Source organism: Camelus dromedarius, chromosome 6 (genome assembly GCF_036321535.1).
Source record: "Camelus dromedarius isolate mCamDro1 chromosome 6, mCamDro1.pat, whole genome shotgun sequence".
NCBI lineage: Eukaryota > Metazoa > Chordata > Mammalia > Artiodactyla > Camelidae > Camelus > Camelus dromedarius.
The window spans coordinates 29,952,583-29,969,539 of record NC_087441.1 but is presented as its reverse complement, the minus strand read 5'-3'; the positions used below and the strand labels follow the sequence as shown (position 1 = coordinate 29,969,539).

The 16,957-nt window shown below is 34.9% G+C and overlaps 1 protein-coding gene across 1 annotated transcript in view; it reads left to right on the top strand.

The window, feature by feature from the left end:
* Window positions 1–16,957, top strand: part of LAMA2 (laminin subunit alpha 2) — a 520,519-nt gene that overhangs the window by 331,802 nt on the left and 171,760 nt on the right. The window contains exons 23-28 of the mRNA XM_031456303.2: window positions 8,423–8,659; window positions 9,772–9,915; window positions 10,594–10,773; window positions 10,879–11,067; window positions 11,151–11,284; window positions 14,013–14,130. Coding sequence (XP_031312163.2) covers window positions 8,423–8,659; window positions 9,772–9,915; window positions 10,594–10,773; window positions 10,879–11,067; window positions 11,151–11,284; window positions 14,013–14,130 — 1,002 coding nt within the window. The remainder of the gene's footprint in view (window positions 1–8,422; window positions 8,660–9,771; window positions 9,916–10,593; window positions 10,774–10,878; window positions 11,068–11,150; window positions 11,285–14,012; window positions 14,131–16,957) is intronic.

The window sequence follows — 16,957 nt, the reverse complement described above, 5'->3', positions numbered from 1 at the left end:
GGCTTACTTTTTACTTCCCCTACAATATCTTTATCTAATTTTTATAAAGACTGGTTTATTATCTTTTTCTTCCATGGTTCATGCTTTTTATGTTCTGAGAACTGTATGTTTACTTAAGTTAAGGTCTAAAGATATTTCCCCTGTGTTTTCTTCAAGAGGCTTCACAGTTTTATGTCTAAATTTTAGGTCCATGTTCTATTTTCAGTATTAATTTTTATATATAGTGTGAAGTAATGTTCAAAATTCACTTTTTTCTGGATATCCAATGTATCCAACACCAGTTGTTGAAAAGGTTATCTTTCTCCCCCATTGAGATGCTTTGAGCCCTTTGCCAAGATAAACTGGCCATGTGTGTGCCCACACATTTCTAGACTCTAGTCTGTTGCACTGATTTATGCCTATCCTTATGCTAATACCACACTGTCTTGAACACGAGCTTTCTAGAAAGCTGTGAAATTAGGTGCTGTAAGCTTTCCAACCTTGCTCTTCATTTCCAGTAGCATTTGACTACATTAAATTCATTGCATTTTCAATTGCAAATTTAAATCATTATATGAATTGACAACTTAGCTTCTCAATTTCTTTATCAAAAAGCCTGCTAAGATCTGATTGGGATTGCATTAAATCTGTAGGCCAATTTGGAGGAAAACCGGCATTTTAAGAACATCAGATCTTCCAATGTATGAACATGGCATAACTTTCCATTTAGTTAAGTTTTTATAATTTTTCTCAGTGATGTTTTATAGTTTTTGGTATGCAAGACTTGCGTATGCTTTGTTAAAGTTATCATTAAGTATTTCATATTTTTTATGCAAATGCTACTATTTGTTCCATTTCTGTTTCCAGCTGTTTGTTGCTAGAATAGAAAGAACAATTATTTTTATACAGGAGCCTTCCACACTGTAGTTTTGCTAAGCGTATTAGTTCTAGGATTTTCTGTGTAGACCATAGTGTCATCTGCAAATTGAGTTCTACTTCCTCCTCTCCAATCCATATAATTTTTATTTCATTTTCTTGACCTATGCAGTCAGCTGTTAACTAGAAGAGGTTGGAGCAAACCTCTTTGCCTCATTCCTTATGTTAAGTAGAAAGCATTGTCTTTAATTAAAACATAAGTAAGATTGATATTAGCTATATTTTATTTATAGTTGCTCTTTATCAGCTTGGGGATGTTTCTCATGTTCCTAGGTTGCTGAGAAGTTTTATCGGGAATGTGTGCTCAACTTTGTCAAGTGCATTTTCTGCATCTATTGAGATGATCATATGATTTTTCTTTTTAAGCTGTTAACATGGTGAATCATATTTATTGATTTTCAAATGTTGATCCAACTTTGTAATCCTCAGATAAATCTTGCTTGATCACAGGGAATTATTCTTTTTAAATTATTTTGGATTATGCTTGCTAGAATTTTGTTAATGGTTTTTGGATCTATGTTTATAAGGAACACTGGTTTATATTTTTGGTAGTATTATTTTCCAGTTTTTGTATTGGGGTATTGCTAGCCTCATGAAAGAGATTAGGAAGTATTCCCACCTCATAATTTCTGAAAGAGTTTGCATAATCAATGAAACAGAAAACAAAAATACTCCAGAAAAGTCAGTGAAGCCCAAAACTGGTTCTTCAGAATGATTAATGAAGTTGATAATACTCTAAGATTAATCAAGAAAAAAAGAGAGACGAAACAAATAAAATCACATAAAAGGGACATATGTATAGATCCTATAGACATTAAAAGAATATTATAGGAATAAACTGAACAATTTAATAAACTTGGTAATGTATATTAAATGAACTGAATGGAGGAATGTTTTTAAAAGGTTTAACTTTCCTTCCTTTTGCTTACTTTGAAGTTAATTTGCTCTTGTGTTCCATGTTCCTTAAGGTAAAAACTTAGATAATTGACTTGAGATCTATCTTTTTCACTGCTATGAGCACTTAATATTATAAATTTCCTTCCAGGCACTATTTTTATTGCTTCCCACACATTTTGGTATGTTGTGATTCAATTTTCATTGTTTAAAATATTCTTATTTATTTTATTTTGATCCATTGATTGTTTAGAAGTGTATTGTTTAATTTCCAAATATTTAAGAGTTTTCGAGATATCTTTCTGTTACTGTTGTCTAGTTTCATTCCGTATTGGTCTGAGAACATAATTTGTATTATATTAGTCCTTGTGAATATATAGAGCTTGGTTTTATGTCTCAGAATTGTGTCCATTTTCATTTATTAACATGTAGCCTTGAAAATAAAGTATATTCTGGCATTGGATAAAATCTTCTATAAAAGTCAATTATCCTTCATGATTTTTATGTCTGCATATTCTTTTAATAACTGAGGGTGCTGAGCTATACTTGTGATCTGTTTCTTCTTTCAGTTCTCCCAGGGTTTAACTCATGTATTTTGGAGCAGTGATATTAGGTGTCTACTCATGTAGGATTATTCTTTTGGAAAAGTTGCCTTTATCATTACAAAATGTACCTGTTTATCCAGGGTAATAGTCCTTGTTCTGAAGTGCACTCTTTTCTGATATTCATATAGCTATTCTATCTTTTTTACCAGTTGGTAGTTTTATAGAATATATTTTTTAAAGTTTTTTTTGGCAGGGGCAATAATTAGGGTTATTTATTTATTTAGCAATTTAGCATAAGAACCTTACAAGAGTAAACCTCTAATTTTCTTTTTTATCTTTATGTTATTGTCATATATTTTACTTCTGTGTGCTATATATACAGCAGTATAATCATAAGATTTTGATTAAATTGTCAATTTTTTTTTTCTAAGGGGGAAAAATTATTTTCTGTTTTTCTATAGAAGTATCAATTCTAGTGCACTTGACTGCTTTGGTACAGCCACACTTCTATTTCATAACATTTTTCCTCATCCATTAACTGCAACTGTAATAATTTAACTACTTTCCTAAATATGGTTGTTATTTCTGATATTTCAGGTCTGCTTACAATGATTCTTTTGATTTTTATTATAAAGATCTCTATTTTCATTTCATTTTTCAAAGATACTGTTTCTGGATATATAATCCTAAATCCTGTTTTTCAGCAATTTAATAATGCTGTCTTTTTGTGATTTTCTTATATTTATTTCTCATGTCTTAGTTGGACGTGTTGGATTTGTGGGGTTTCAGTTTTCATCAAAGTTGGAAATTTTTCATCCATTATATCTTTGAATATTTTTTGTTCTTCAACCACATTGTCTTCTTCTGGAACCCATTATGTGTGTGTTGGACCACTTTATTTTTCCACAGCTCACTGAAATTTTGTTTATTCGTTCATTCTTCTATTTTCTATACTCTTCATTTGTATAATTTCTGTTGTTAGCTGTTCAAATTCTTGTTTTCTTTTTCTTGTGATATCAGATCTGTTAATTCAGTTGCTAGTATTTTTTCATTTCAAATATTATCTTTTTCATCTTTAAAATTTCCTTTTGGATCTTTTTATATCTTTCATTTCTCTCCTCCTTATATCCACCATTTTTCATTTATCCTTGATAAAATTTGTTTATAACATTCATAAATACTGGTTTTTGTAAAGAAGTTTTCTGCTAATTCCATCATTTGTTTTATTTCAACATTATGCCTATTGTGATTGATTATTTTCCTAGTTAGGAATTATATTTTCTTGCTTCTTTGCATGCCTGCTGATTTTTATTTAGATGCCAGATATTGTACATTTTTATTGTTGCATCTTAGATTTTGTTCTATTCCTTTACAGAGTTTTAAACTTTATCCTGACAATCAGGTTACTCACTGATCATTTGAGGCTTGCTTTTAAGTTTTATTAGGGAAGGTCCAGAGCAGCCTTTAATCCCGGAATCATTTAGCCTTACTACTAAGAGGTCAAGTACTTTGAGAACACTATCCAGTGCATTACTATTTATTCACTCTGGCTGTTGGGAATATGAATTATTAAGCTTTCTATGAGCCCTAGGAGTTTTTCACCCTGTGGCTTTCCAGTGCTTTTTCCCCAATTGTAGAATTTCAATCCATGTATGCACATATCAGTACTCAGCCAAAGACTCAAGGGAACCCTCTGCATATCTCTAGAATTCTCTCTCTGTGTGACTTCTTCCTTTTTGGACACATATGTTATTTGCCCTCCATAAATTCTAACTGTCTCAGCTTCTCCAGACTCTACTCTGTTTCTCAACTCAGCTATAGTATTGGACTTTATATGAGTTTTCCCTCTCTGGGTTGCAGCCTAGACACAGCCTTTGTGTTCAAGCTCATTTGTTTTCCTTCTCTCAAAAGTCACAGTCCTTTGCTTCCTGTTATCCAATGTCTGAAAACAGTTGTCTCTTGATTTTATTTGTTTGCGTGTTTTACTTTTGGTCTTGTAGTTTAACAGATTAAAAGAGAGGAGATAAACCATGTAAGTGCTATAAAAACTAAGAGACTGTTTAAAAAGAAGGAATATTCTTTAGTGCCTAGTGCAACGTAGAGGTCAGGTAGTATTAGGGCTGAACTTTGTAAATGTAAGAGCATAAATGCAGGCATTTTTGAGGTTAGTGAGAGCCATTCCAACTGATCACGTTAGATTGAGAAATATTGAAACATGATGACCAAGTGTGGCCTGTTTGACTCCATCATAGTGCTTTGTAGAGATGTAAACTATTTTTTTCCACCGAGTTAGTTCACAAGTAAGCTATAACTATTCTTACATATATGATAAAATATTTGAATACACTGGTCTAGAACACACTGATTTAGAAAAGAGTATTGGTGATTGTTCAAGGAAGTTCAAATACCTTACTTCAATTAGACATGTGATTAAATAAACACTAGGCAGAACACCCATTTTTTTAATGTCAACAGCACTATTTAATTTTTGAAGGTCGGTAGAACTACATTTTGGAAACAAAAATTTCTCGGTAGTTTCAGATTTTTGATGAGTATGAACAATGCTGTAAGTTTCTTTGACTGACATTTTTACACTTCCAACCTCAAATTCAAGCAACTGCCCTATCCCTTGGACTTATGAATTAGTCATATAGAAACTTGTGAGGGCTCCATGCTACCTACAGAATCCTATGATGTGGACAAACTCTAATGAAACTCCTGAAATTGAAGCTGATGACTAATGTTCAGGATGTAAATCAGGATGGAATGTAGACCAAGTTTTTTTTTAAGTATTTATATGTTTGGTATCATTACATTTACTAATCTTTGAATAAATATTATGTTGACTAAAGTTGACTGAAATTTTTTTATTACTTTGAACCACTGTTAAAAATCTAAATTTCTCAATAGCCAGACACTTCATATTATGAACAATTAGAAAAAAAGAATCACAGAGCCCTCACAAATATTTATGAGCATTTATCTACCATTTAAAAAACTTGAATGACTTTAATCTAGATGAACAGTGATTTGAGATTTATAGCTTTCCTTTCTCTGTGTCATGGATAATTTCTCTGTGCTGAGGTGTGAGCACACACGTCATTTGAGCTTTTATTGAAGTAGAATACAAAACCTGCCATCTTTCACTAGCAGGGGAACACTGCATAAATCCTCCATTGCTAAACAAACATTACATCTAATTATGATTTAAGTCTGATGTTGGCTATCATGCTATCTAAACATATGGTTAATGGTATCATTTATTCTCCACTATATCTTCCTGAATAAGCTTCCTGATTTGGAGGGATCCCAATGTCTATTTGTATTGTTGACTGGTCTTTAAGAATTAATGCTTCAGTTTTATATAATAAATTGAGTAGCAGACATTTCGTATTTTAGTTAAAGTCTAAAGACAGCTATTTTAGTTAATAAAGTCTAGGACATTTATTTTAGTTAAATATCTCATAGAACAGTTTTTAAATTTATTACATGATGATAGGTTCCATAACATATCATAATTTTCTATTTCTGATTATGACCAACTTTGTTTAAGTGAGTCAAGGAAAAATTATATAAGTGAATAAGTCAATCTTCCTTATTTTGAATTCTCTTTCTACATCTGATGTTTTATGAGGACAAGTTAGTTGGGGAGATGGCAATGGTTTGTTCTGTGCTTTGGAAACCGTGGCCATGTTTGTAGTAGAATAAACAATCACATTTTAGATCTTTGGGGTTAAAATAATTTTTAGTAGCATCTCCTATGGCAGGCCTTTTTACTGGGTTGCAATGAAGACATAGAAAATATTTCATCATAAAGACACCAAAAATAAGGCCAGGTGATATTTTAATATCAGAATCTGGAAAACTACTTCGCCAAACATTTGGACAGGAAAGAGGTAATAGATGAGAAACTGGTGATTGTACATCATATCCTAGAAACAATTGTCCCATAAGTAAACTTCTGTTGGCAGGAGCAGAAGCAGGAATATCCCTACTAGTGGTGGATGTAAGAATTAAGCTGAGCAATGAAAATGTGAGAAATGCGAAATGAGATCCAACCATACTTGGAGTCTGGCAAGCTGCTATGCCTATGAGCTGTAGATCTGAGAAGGGTAATAGGACAGCACCCAGAAGAGTCAGTTCATAGATTTGTGTGGTGACAAACTCAGACACACAGAGAGGTGGTACCCACTTGATTTAAACAGGGAAAGTAGAATATAAAGAATTGTTAACTGGTAAAATGCTTTTAGTTACTAAAATGGATAAAAGAGGGATATTAAAACCCTACCACTTCTAGGGTGATGGAGAGTGGACAATAAAGGAACCAAGGACTAGGAGAGGGTATATCCCCCCACATCCTACTGCTCCGCACTCCCAGCAAGGCTTAAGTTCAGACACATTTGAACAGAGTGTGGCTACCACTGGAACACACCACCTGCTGGTAGTAAAATAAAAACAATAATAGAAACTTGCCCGAGGTTGTGGGCAAGTGCTGGTCTATAAAAGCTGCCCACCATTGTTGGAGGATATGGGCATACTGGACCTACTTAGAAGCAGCCATGGCCAGAGCTTGTGTGGAGACCTAAGCTGCTCAGAGGAGACAGTGGCCTGAGGGCATAGCTGGAATTCTTTCTGGGCTTCTGGGCTCCTGTGCTAAACAATTAAATAATAATGATGGTGATGGTAATGAAGAGCCAGAATCTAGTACCAAAGTGTCTTCCCATCACTATGGCCTTATTTGGGTCTCTCCAGGACACTCTGTTGACTAAGCCGAACATTCTTCTGCTTGGACAGAGGAACGTCCATAGGATCTAACTATGATATCACAAAGCAGGGCAAGGAGGAGTGAGTTTAGAGCTCAGAGACAGTAGAGTGATCACTGGCACAGCTGATCTCTGAAAATGATTTATTTAAAGATCTTAAAAAACATTTTAGAAATCCACTCAAGTTTTAATTAGATTGCAAGGAGCCATGAGCTCTGTAAATCAGAAGCAGCAAGCCTTAAGGATCAGACGACGAAAAGACGTGGATGAGCAGCAAGTGAAGACTGCTGCTGAGATGAAATAAAGAAATTATTGAAAAGAAGCTAAAAATGCAATAGTGTAATTAAAATAAGCACTGGTGGTATATACATACAACAGAATTTTCATTTTGTCAAATAGGAGGGATAAAATGGAGAACAAACTTGAGAGACAAATAGGGAAATGACTACAGAAGACATTAGTATATTATAGATTTGGCAGACAGACAAAAGTGGTGTACTTTAAGAATTATATGTGATCCTGAAGAAGAAAATTGAAAAATTAGAACAGAAGATCAAAAACAAAATCAAAGAAATAGCATTGAATTAAAAAGCAATTTTGTTCTCAAACTGAAAGAACTCTCCATATCTCAGTAAACTAATAAAAGGACTCAAACTTTTAAAAATTCTAGCAAAATTTTAAATTACATAAAGAGAAAATTCTATGTCTAGCTAGGAAAAAGAAAAAAGATTAGCAGCAAAGCAGTTCAAATCGTGCTTGTCTATAAAACTAAATTCTCAAAAACAACATGCTAGATGTCACTTCTCTTCTAAACTCTCTCTGGTTTCCCCACATCTGATTGGGTGCTTTTTATGTTCTCATAGCATTGTGCAGTTCCCTTATTATATCATGCTTATTCCATTGAGTTATATTTACATGATTACTTCTCTTCTTCATTATAAATGCTGTAAAGATGAAATGATAAGGTAAAATGACTTACTCTAAAGTTCAATCTTTGAAACAAGAAGTGTTTAAAGAAAACCTATACATAACTCGTCCTTGCTGCAAAGACAGAGAAAACACAGTTTCTTTCCTATTCAATAGCTTTATGCTTTCTGGACACATATATTTTAGTAAATGCAGGAAGCAATTTTAACATTATGTTCACTGATGTTTCCCAAGTGACTAACCCAGAACAGTACAGAGTATATAACAGACACAGGATTAATATGTGTTTAATGGAAGCATAGAAACATTAGAGTTAAAATTTAAAGAGACTTCCCATGAAATGGTGTTAAATCATTGCTGTTTTTATCTCTTCCATAGGCTTGTAACTGCAGCTTGGTAGGATCTTTGGATTTCCAGTGCAATATAAACACGGGCCAATGCAACTGTCATCCAAAATTCTCTGGTGCAAGATGTACAGAGTGCATTCGAGGTCACTGGAACTACCCTCACTGTAATCCCTGTGACTGCTTCCTGCCAGGGACTGATGACTCAACCTGTGATTTAGAAACTAAAAAGTGCTCCTGTGTCGATCAGACTGGGCAGTGTACTTGTAAGGTATGTACTGCCAAAATTCAGTAAGGAAAAACCTCACTCAATTCTATTTCCATTGCTGAGTCTTAACTTCATTCAGCTATTTATTCTTGTGTCGTTAAGCCAAACAGACAGACGAATATTCATTGCAAGACACAGAGTTTTTATCTGGCATACAGATCAGCACTGCTTTTTAAGAATATATTTTCATCCAAAACCCAACTATTTTTCTAGCTGGTGTAAATGATTTATTTTCAATAGTGAAGTTCAATTTGCCTATACATATTCACTTTGCTTCAACAAGAATAATTAGGGAGGGAAAAAAAAAGACAGTTCTCTTAAGTATCATCAGAGAAAATCACTGCTAAATAATAAGCCATATTAAAAAAAAATTTCTCCTCAAATTAATCCACAATTGCTGTACACTGAAAAATATATTTACTGCTGTGGAAGTTTAGTAAAATTTCATCATGTATAAACACCGACATTAGAAACAGTGACTATATGCAAATTTCAGCCCTCATTAATATTGTTAAATGATGTAGAAAAACAGTCAACTAAAAAGGATAAGAAGGATTTTTTCCCCCTTAGATATTTCTGAAAAATCAATCCCAGGGAAAAATGCAGTGAAGACTGTCTCAGAGATATCTTTTCAAGAAAAAGTCTATGCAAAGAGGGACAGAGGAAACAAGAAGATGAAATCTGAGGAGTGATTGTTAAATAGTCTTGAGAATTTAGGAAAACAGCAGCTTCTGCCATTAAAAGTCCTGGACAAAACAAAGTACAATGCTTCATTACTGCGTATTATAATTATGATTATAAGTCATATTTAATACATGCTATATGAGTGTATGCACAGTATTCATTAATAATTTTATAAATCTATATTTTGATATCCTGCCTGTATTTTTTACAACTTTGCATCACACCACTGTCTAAGAATCAGTGTTTTTATTCTACTTTTGAAATTCTCATGATTCTCATACTCCTCACAGTGCAATAGTAGGAAACAGGCTGCTTAAACTTAAAAAACAATATACAATATCCTTAGTCATAAAGCATTTTTATTCCTTCTTGAGTTTATTTCTCTCATAACTTCACCATATGGACTCTGAGGAACTCTCATCCTTCTTCAGGTGAATGTGGAAGGTGTCCACTGCGACAGGTGCAGGCCTGGCACATTCGGACGTGATGCCAAGAACCCACTTGGCTGCAGCAGCTGCTATTGCTTCGGTGCTACTACTCAGTGCTCTGAAGCAAAAGGACTGATTCGCACGTGGGTGAGTAAGGAACTGGTGAGCCATGTAATGGTATAATGTGAGCTCCTGCTGGCGTCTTTTAGCCAGGCACTGAGGGGCAGGAGGCAACGGCAAAACATTTAAGTAACCTTTTCCCCTGTACACATTTAGAACTGCTGAAGGAGCCATGTGCCATTAGACAGTGGGGGTAAATACCTTTTATATTCTTCCTTAAAAATAGTTCACTTATTGTGGGTAAGGAAATAGACACCAAGTGAAAAAGGAAAACGTTATGAGGGAAACATCGTGTTTTGGGGGATGGGAAGAAGCTACTTTCTAAAGCGCGAGGGTGCCCGTGTTTGAAGGTAGAGATGTGCTCACGCAGTAATGAAAACCAGAACTTGTGCACTTATTCCAACCAGCCTTAGAGAATTGCTGCTTTTTAGGGTGGAAATATGTTCTTTTTTACCTTAATTTTCCTGTAACTCTTTCTACTTTTAAACTCCACTTTTTGATAGTGTGACAGACCAGTTTCACAGATGTTGTGGATTTCACTACGCAAACATGTCAGAATGGTTTCTCCCCTCTGACCTGCTCATTGTGCACGAGTTCTGGTCCTTGTGAGAACACTTCGTCAGAAGGGAATGGGGCTGCAGGTAGACGTGCAGTCTACAGCTCAGTTGTAAAGGAGGCTACCTGCTGTGTTTTGATCCCTTGCAGGTGACTCTGAAGCCTGAGCAGACTATCCTGCCCCTGGTGGATGAGGCATTGCAGCACACAACTACCAAAGGCATCATGTTTCAACCTCCAGAGATTGTTGCACACATGGATCTAGTAAGACAAGATCTTCATTTGGAACCTTTTTATTGGAAACTTCCAGAACAATTTGAAGGAAGAAAGGTAAGGACAACTTTGAAGTCGCATGAGAACAAGATAAAATATGTTTTTAGAATAATGCTATTTGCAGACTTATCTAATGCATTATTCTCCATTTTATTTTGTCAGTTGATGGCCTATGGTGGCAAGCTCAAGTATGCAATCTATTTTGAGGCTCGGGAAGAGACAGGTTTCTCTACATATAATCCTCAAGTTATCATTCGAGGTGGGACTCCTTCTCATGCGAGAATTATCATCAGGCATATGGCTGCTCCTCTAATCGGCCAACTGACAAGGCATGAAATTGAAATGACAGAGGTAAGGTTGTTAGTTGTTGGGTGCCGGGATGCCAGTGGTTCTGCATTCAGTTTTGTCAAGGTGGTTTCCTTTCTTGTTAACAGAAAGAATGGAAATATTATGGTGATGATCCTCGAATCAGTAGAACTGTGACCCGTGAAGACTTCTTGGGTGTACTATATGATATCCATTATATTCTTATCAAGGCTACCTATGGAAATATCATGAGACAAAGCAGGTAAACTTTAGTAAAAAACATCCAAGTATAAAAGGGAGAAAATTGATCGTGCCAAAGATCAAGGGATGATTGTTTAATCTGAGAGAGAAATAAGCATATTTATATACCATTGAGGAGGGGGTAGAATTAGTAGTAAGATACACATAAAAAATGATAGAATAAAGAGAAAATAAACAACGGAGAAGCCGGGATACTTCAACACCGTGAGTACACATGGTCATGTCCCTCAAGTGTAAGGGACAACTTATCCAATGAGATCAAATGAGGCATTGCACCAATGTAGCTAAGTTTCATAGACTGGAGGCAGCAACTTGTTGACTTCATACACAGAGTCTCAATTTCTCTGGCATATCAGTTTCTCTGTTATATCCTGTAAGAATATGAAATCAATGAATTAAAAATTGTCTTATATCATAAAATAGATCAGTGCAGGAAAACATAATTATGAACCCTCTCACTGGCAAACCAATGAATATAAAAATGCCATATTTCAAATGTTTACATTATGCCAAACATGCAGCAGAAAATCTTTTCTTTGTTGCAGAAGATCCATATTGCTCTTCTGATTCTACCAAAAGTAGGGACCAAATCAAGGACCGAAATTCACTTTCAAGTCTGTATTACTTTGATTTCTTTTCTGTATTTCTCATTTCTAACAGGAGATTATTTTTATGCAAATAATAAAAAGCATGTCCCAAAATATATTGTCAGGTATATTGTTAATTATTTTAGAATATCAGCTATAACTCAGGTGGCAGAAGTCAAAGCAGGTTTGCACGTCATAGAAGACAGCAGGTACCTCTCTGTGAATGTGCGAATATATTATTTTGCAAGGTGTTCTGTGTTTCAGTAAAAAAGTTTGGTAGTACACAGAACATTTTGTTAGAGGATTGGATAGAAACAATCATGTCATGCATTTTTCATTATATTTTCTTTGCCTCTCCCACGCAGATTCCACCTTCCTGTGAGGTTGCTTTTTTCCCCATAAGTCTCTTTCTCTTATCACCTTTCACATACCTCACTAAATAATATCCTTTGGCTTAGGAGTTTATTTTTTGAAACATTAAATAAAGACAACTTTTTCTAGGTTCAGTTAAAACTAGAGTGAGCATCAAGCAACAATAAAAACAAAGCCACGGATTGGCACTTGATTTTGTAAGACAGTGAAATTATGAGAAAGGTCAAAAAGATGCTCATTTTCCCCCTGAAGTAGTTAAGTCATAACCCTACTAAGATGCATCTTTATTCAGTTACAAATTTAAAGTCTCAGAAGAAGAGATGTTAAGAATTATACATATGATTTGAGATTTGGACTTTGTACATATTGTCAATGCTGAAATTAATTTTTTCTTTGCTTTTGTCTTCTCTTACACTTATTTGAAGAACGTAACAACTTTGTTTTTCAGTATTCACTTAAATAGAAGCCTGAGTTTGGCTAAATCCCTGATTCAGGCAAAACAGTTCCTCTCTGATTCCCTGAGGAAAAATGATGTATTGCAGAAATATCTGTTGCTGACACCATTTAGATTTCTCTTGGCTTTTAAATCCTCACTAGTCTGCTGTGTGCATGCATGTACAGTAGATGGGAAGGTGACTGTAAAATACCACAAGATGCCAGCAGAGATGACTTGTCAACAAATACCAAGTTACTTTCTTACTTCCTCAGAAAATCTAGTCTTCCTTATAGGAGGGGAGAGGTGTGTTTACAGATGACAACTACCATGCGTCCTACAGGGAGGACAGTGTGAAATCTGAATTTTAACTGAACACGTGTTTCATAAAGGTTGGCTGGTCGTCAAACTGCAGATTACATTGTGAGTGGAGTCAGAATATGCATTCATAATTCAGTGTCAATAAAACCTACCTATGCTTGTTATAAAGTTTATGACTCAAGCTCCTTAAGCGATTGGAGGTGGCTTTTATTGAAGCAAAACTATTCATTGTCTCATTTAAAAGTTTATTTGCAGAACATTTCATGTTACCAGTTAGTCATGAAATAGTCTGAGTTTATGGACTGCGTATATTTTAAATGTATAATTTCAAATTAATGAAAAGGGTATCACCATGTTCACTGTGAATATTTTTTTTCAATTATAAAGGCCTTTCTACCAGTAGGAAAGGTGAGTTAAGTTACTTGAAGAATTTATTCAATAAAGTTAACAAAACACTAATTTGAAAGGTTCTCTATCCTCAGAAAGACATCAGTATTATTAGATTATTCTCAATCGTTGTTTCCTAGATGGTTTTCTAAAGTTCTTGAAAGGATATTCAGAGATTCAAGAGCAAGAAATTGGGGCCGTTGCAAATTAAAAGCAATTTCACTGGTAACTCCAGGAGATACTCTAACAGGGAATCACCCTGGGTTATCTGTTTGAAAGACTGTAAATGTCTAATTAATTGGCTATGCCTACCTGAAGCCACTCACATTTTTAAAAGTGGAGGAAAAAAATCTTTATAATAACTTCTCAACAGGACGTCAGATATCTAATTTCCTAAATGCTTTATGATTTATGTGAAATATTTACAAATGTGTAATCTCACCCTTTGAGGAGGCAAAGATTCAGGAATAAGATGGGGCACAGAGGCTCCTGGAATTCAGCAGCTTCAAAACAACAGAACAAACTGAGGTTATTGACAAAACCCTGAGAAGACTCTTCTTGTAGGACTGAGTGTTTCCTAGGTGAGCTTAAATTACTGGTCCATCTAAGCATCTGCTCATTGTTTCCAGGATTTCTGAAATCTCAATGGAGGTAGCTGAACAAGGACGCATAACAGCAGTGACGCCTCCAGCTCACTTGATAGAAAGATGTGATTGCCCCCCGGGCTATTCTGGCTTGTCCTGTGAGGTAAGCTGGCTCTAACTAACCTGGTTAAGCTCAACTCACTTAACCAGCCAGATGGGAATCCTCCCAGAACTACCTTTGCTGCAATCAGTTTTACTTTGATGCATACCCTCAACCTATTTTATGTGATCTTCCATTCATTGTGTGAGACACCGTAAGGAGATGTTGAAGTAGGAATCAGAACTGAAGGGAAATATTTAATAAAAATTAAAAAATTTGTAAAAATATAAAACAGGAAATTAGAGTTTTCCTAAGGCCCATTTATTGTATCTGATCTGTTTTCTTGGCACCTTTCCTGAACAGTTAGAGACATTTCAAATGCAGTGATTATGAGATAGGATTATATCGGGTTTTGAAAGACTGTTTTTATACAGAACATGACAGAAGTTAGGCACCAAATAAGAGACTGTTCCCATCAACATAAGCTTCTCAGAAGGACATATATTCCTCCGAAGTGCCACTATCGCTAAGTCATTATATTTTTGAAACTATAGGGATTTTTGATTGTTTGTTTTTTACTTTCTGGGATAGTCTTTTGACTATCTTCAGAATTGGTCAATTTTCTAGATTTTTATTTTGTAGAAGCAATTTAACTTTTACAAATAATATCTTAGTGAAGAGATTACGGGGATAAAGACCTATCTTTTATAATAAGGTACCTGAGGTTTTCTCCACAACCCATTGCCTCTAATCCATTATACATCTTATTTATAATTCATCTTGATTCTAAAGTGTAATTACTCAGGCATAAAATCTAATCATCAAAGCAAGAACTAAGGACAGTTTTGAAATAATACATCCCATTCTAGTAGCATATGTGTATTCATGACCCAAAGCAATTCCTTTTCAATGTTTTCACCAAATTTAATGTGTTCTAGAGACATCTGCATTTACAAGCTACTCATTTTGTGTTTCTATCCAGAAATGTGGTTACAAATAAACAAAATTAAGTGTTGGTTACCGCTGTAAATATAGCCAATTGTGAAGACACTTAGCTTTTGCCTATTACCTATAGTGTTGTTTACATTGTAGCCCTATTTATTGAAAATGTGAGTTCAAGAAATGCCTTATTATAATTTATGATTTCAAGTAGAGACTAGGTTATCTTTAGAAGTCAAATAAAGGACACAGTTTCCTTACCACATTTGTTGGTGTGGGAGCCACTGAGTTTACCATCCTTTACCTACACTCCTTCTCACCACATCTCAGTTAACATTTGTTGCCTAAACTGACCTAAACTCAAGTTAGATTGTATGTAGAAATGGGAACTACTCAACACTGAGTATGTGGTTCTCTGCAGTAAGAGCATAGAGATCACCTGTGAGTCTCTGATTTCTAGACCTAGAGATCATTGTGAATTTTGCTCATTTCAGCTGCTTTCCCCTTTTACTCTTTTTAAGGGGGCTTCAAGCTCACAGTTGAATGGCTAGTGTGTAGTGGATCACCACTCACAAGCTGTCACTTGGCCATCAAAAGTAATTTTTTAATAGGGACCTACTGTATAGCACAGGGAACTGTATTCAATATTTTTTAATAACCTATAATGGAAAAGAATATACACACACACACACACACACATACACACACATATGTATGTATATATGGCTGAGTCACTTTGTTTTACGCCTGGAACTAACACAGCATTGTAAATCAATTATTCAATGTTTTAAATTCTCAATTTATACCTATTATCAACTCAAACTGAAAAGACAAAATAGTGAGAACAGACTTTTTTCCTTACACATGCCCATTTCTAGGAATACTTTTTACTGCTTCTGTTGCACATGAAGATCCAAAGACTCTTTCCATGTACATTAAAATATTAAGAGACATGCATGGGTAAGTAGTATCCGTTGTGATTTTGTTTCCCAGTGCAGTGTAGAACAATCACTGTTGCTTTTGTTTTTAGTGTATTCTCAGTAACTATACTTTTTAAATTATGTAGAATAAAGGCACCTATGTTGGTTTATTGTATGTCAAGCACCACACATACATCATCTCATTTAATCCGCAACAACCTTATTAGAAAAAAACACAAAATTGGCCATTTATTGAGCACTTACTGTATCCTGCACAATGCCAAGTACATTCTTTAATACACTTACACCAACATCATTAAGTGTATATGATTCCCATTTTGTGAATGGGAAATGGAAACTCAGGCAGGTTAGGAAACCTGCCCATTATCACACAGTTCGGAAACAGCCAAACTGCAGCTGGAACCTGGCTAAGTCTGTTTCAAAACACCTAGATACACTTTCACTCAACAAGTAAGTTATAAAATATCCTTATGTTGCAGATGAGGAAACTTCAGCCCACAGTATTTAAAACCTGTACAAATCATAGGTTAGTACGTGGTGGAACAGGAATTAAACCTAGGATTGCCTGATTACAAAACCCACGTAAAGATACAAGATCGTGTTTTTACTGGCAACAACACAAGTATCTATTTTTATTGTTAAACTCTGAGGAGGGTAGAGGGGATATTGTGTAACTCCGCACCTGGAACATGTTGGCTCTTTACTTTCTTTGTCTCCCATCCCCTTCTCTCCACCCTCCCACATTTTTGTGCAATTTAATTCTAACGTTTTGTTGGGATACCATGTTATGAAAATAAATTAAAGATAGAAGGAAAGCAGAAGAAAATTGAGCTATGAATAATTTCAGCACAAGTGAGGAGAGCTTGGAAAAGTTTGAGTTAGAAAGAAAGGGATAAGATTAGGACAGAGTTAATTTACTTGCTTTTCTGTAATTCTTCATTTTGTTCCAGAAATGACTTTAGGCAGGACTTTAAAAAGTAGCTATCATCTTTCCTCTTTTGTTCCTGACT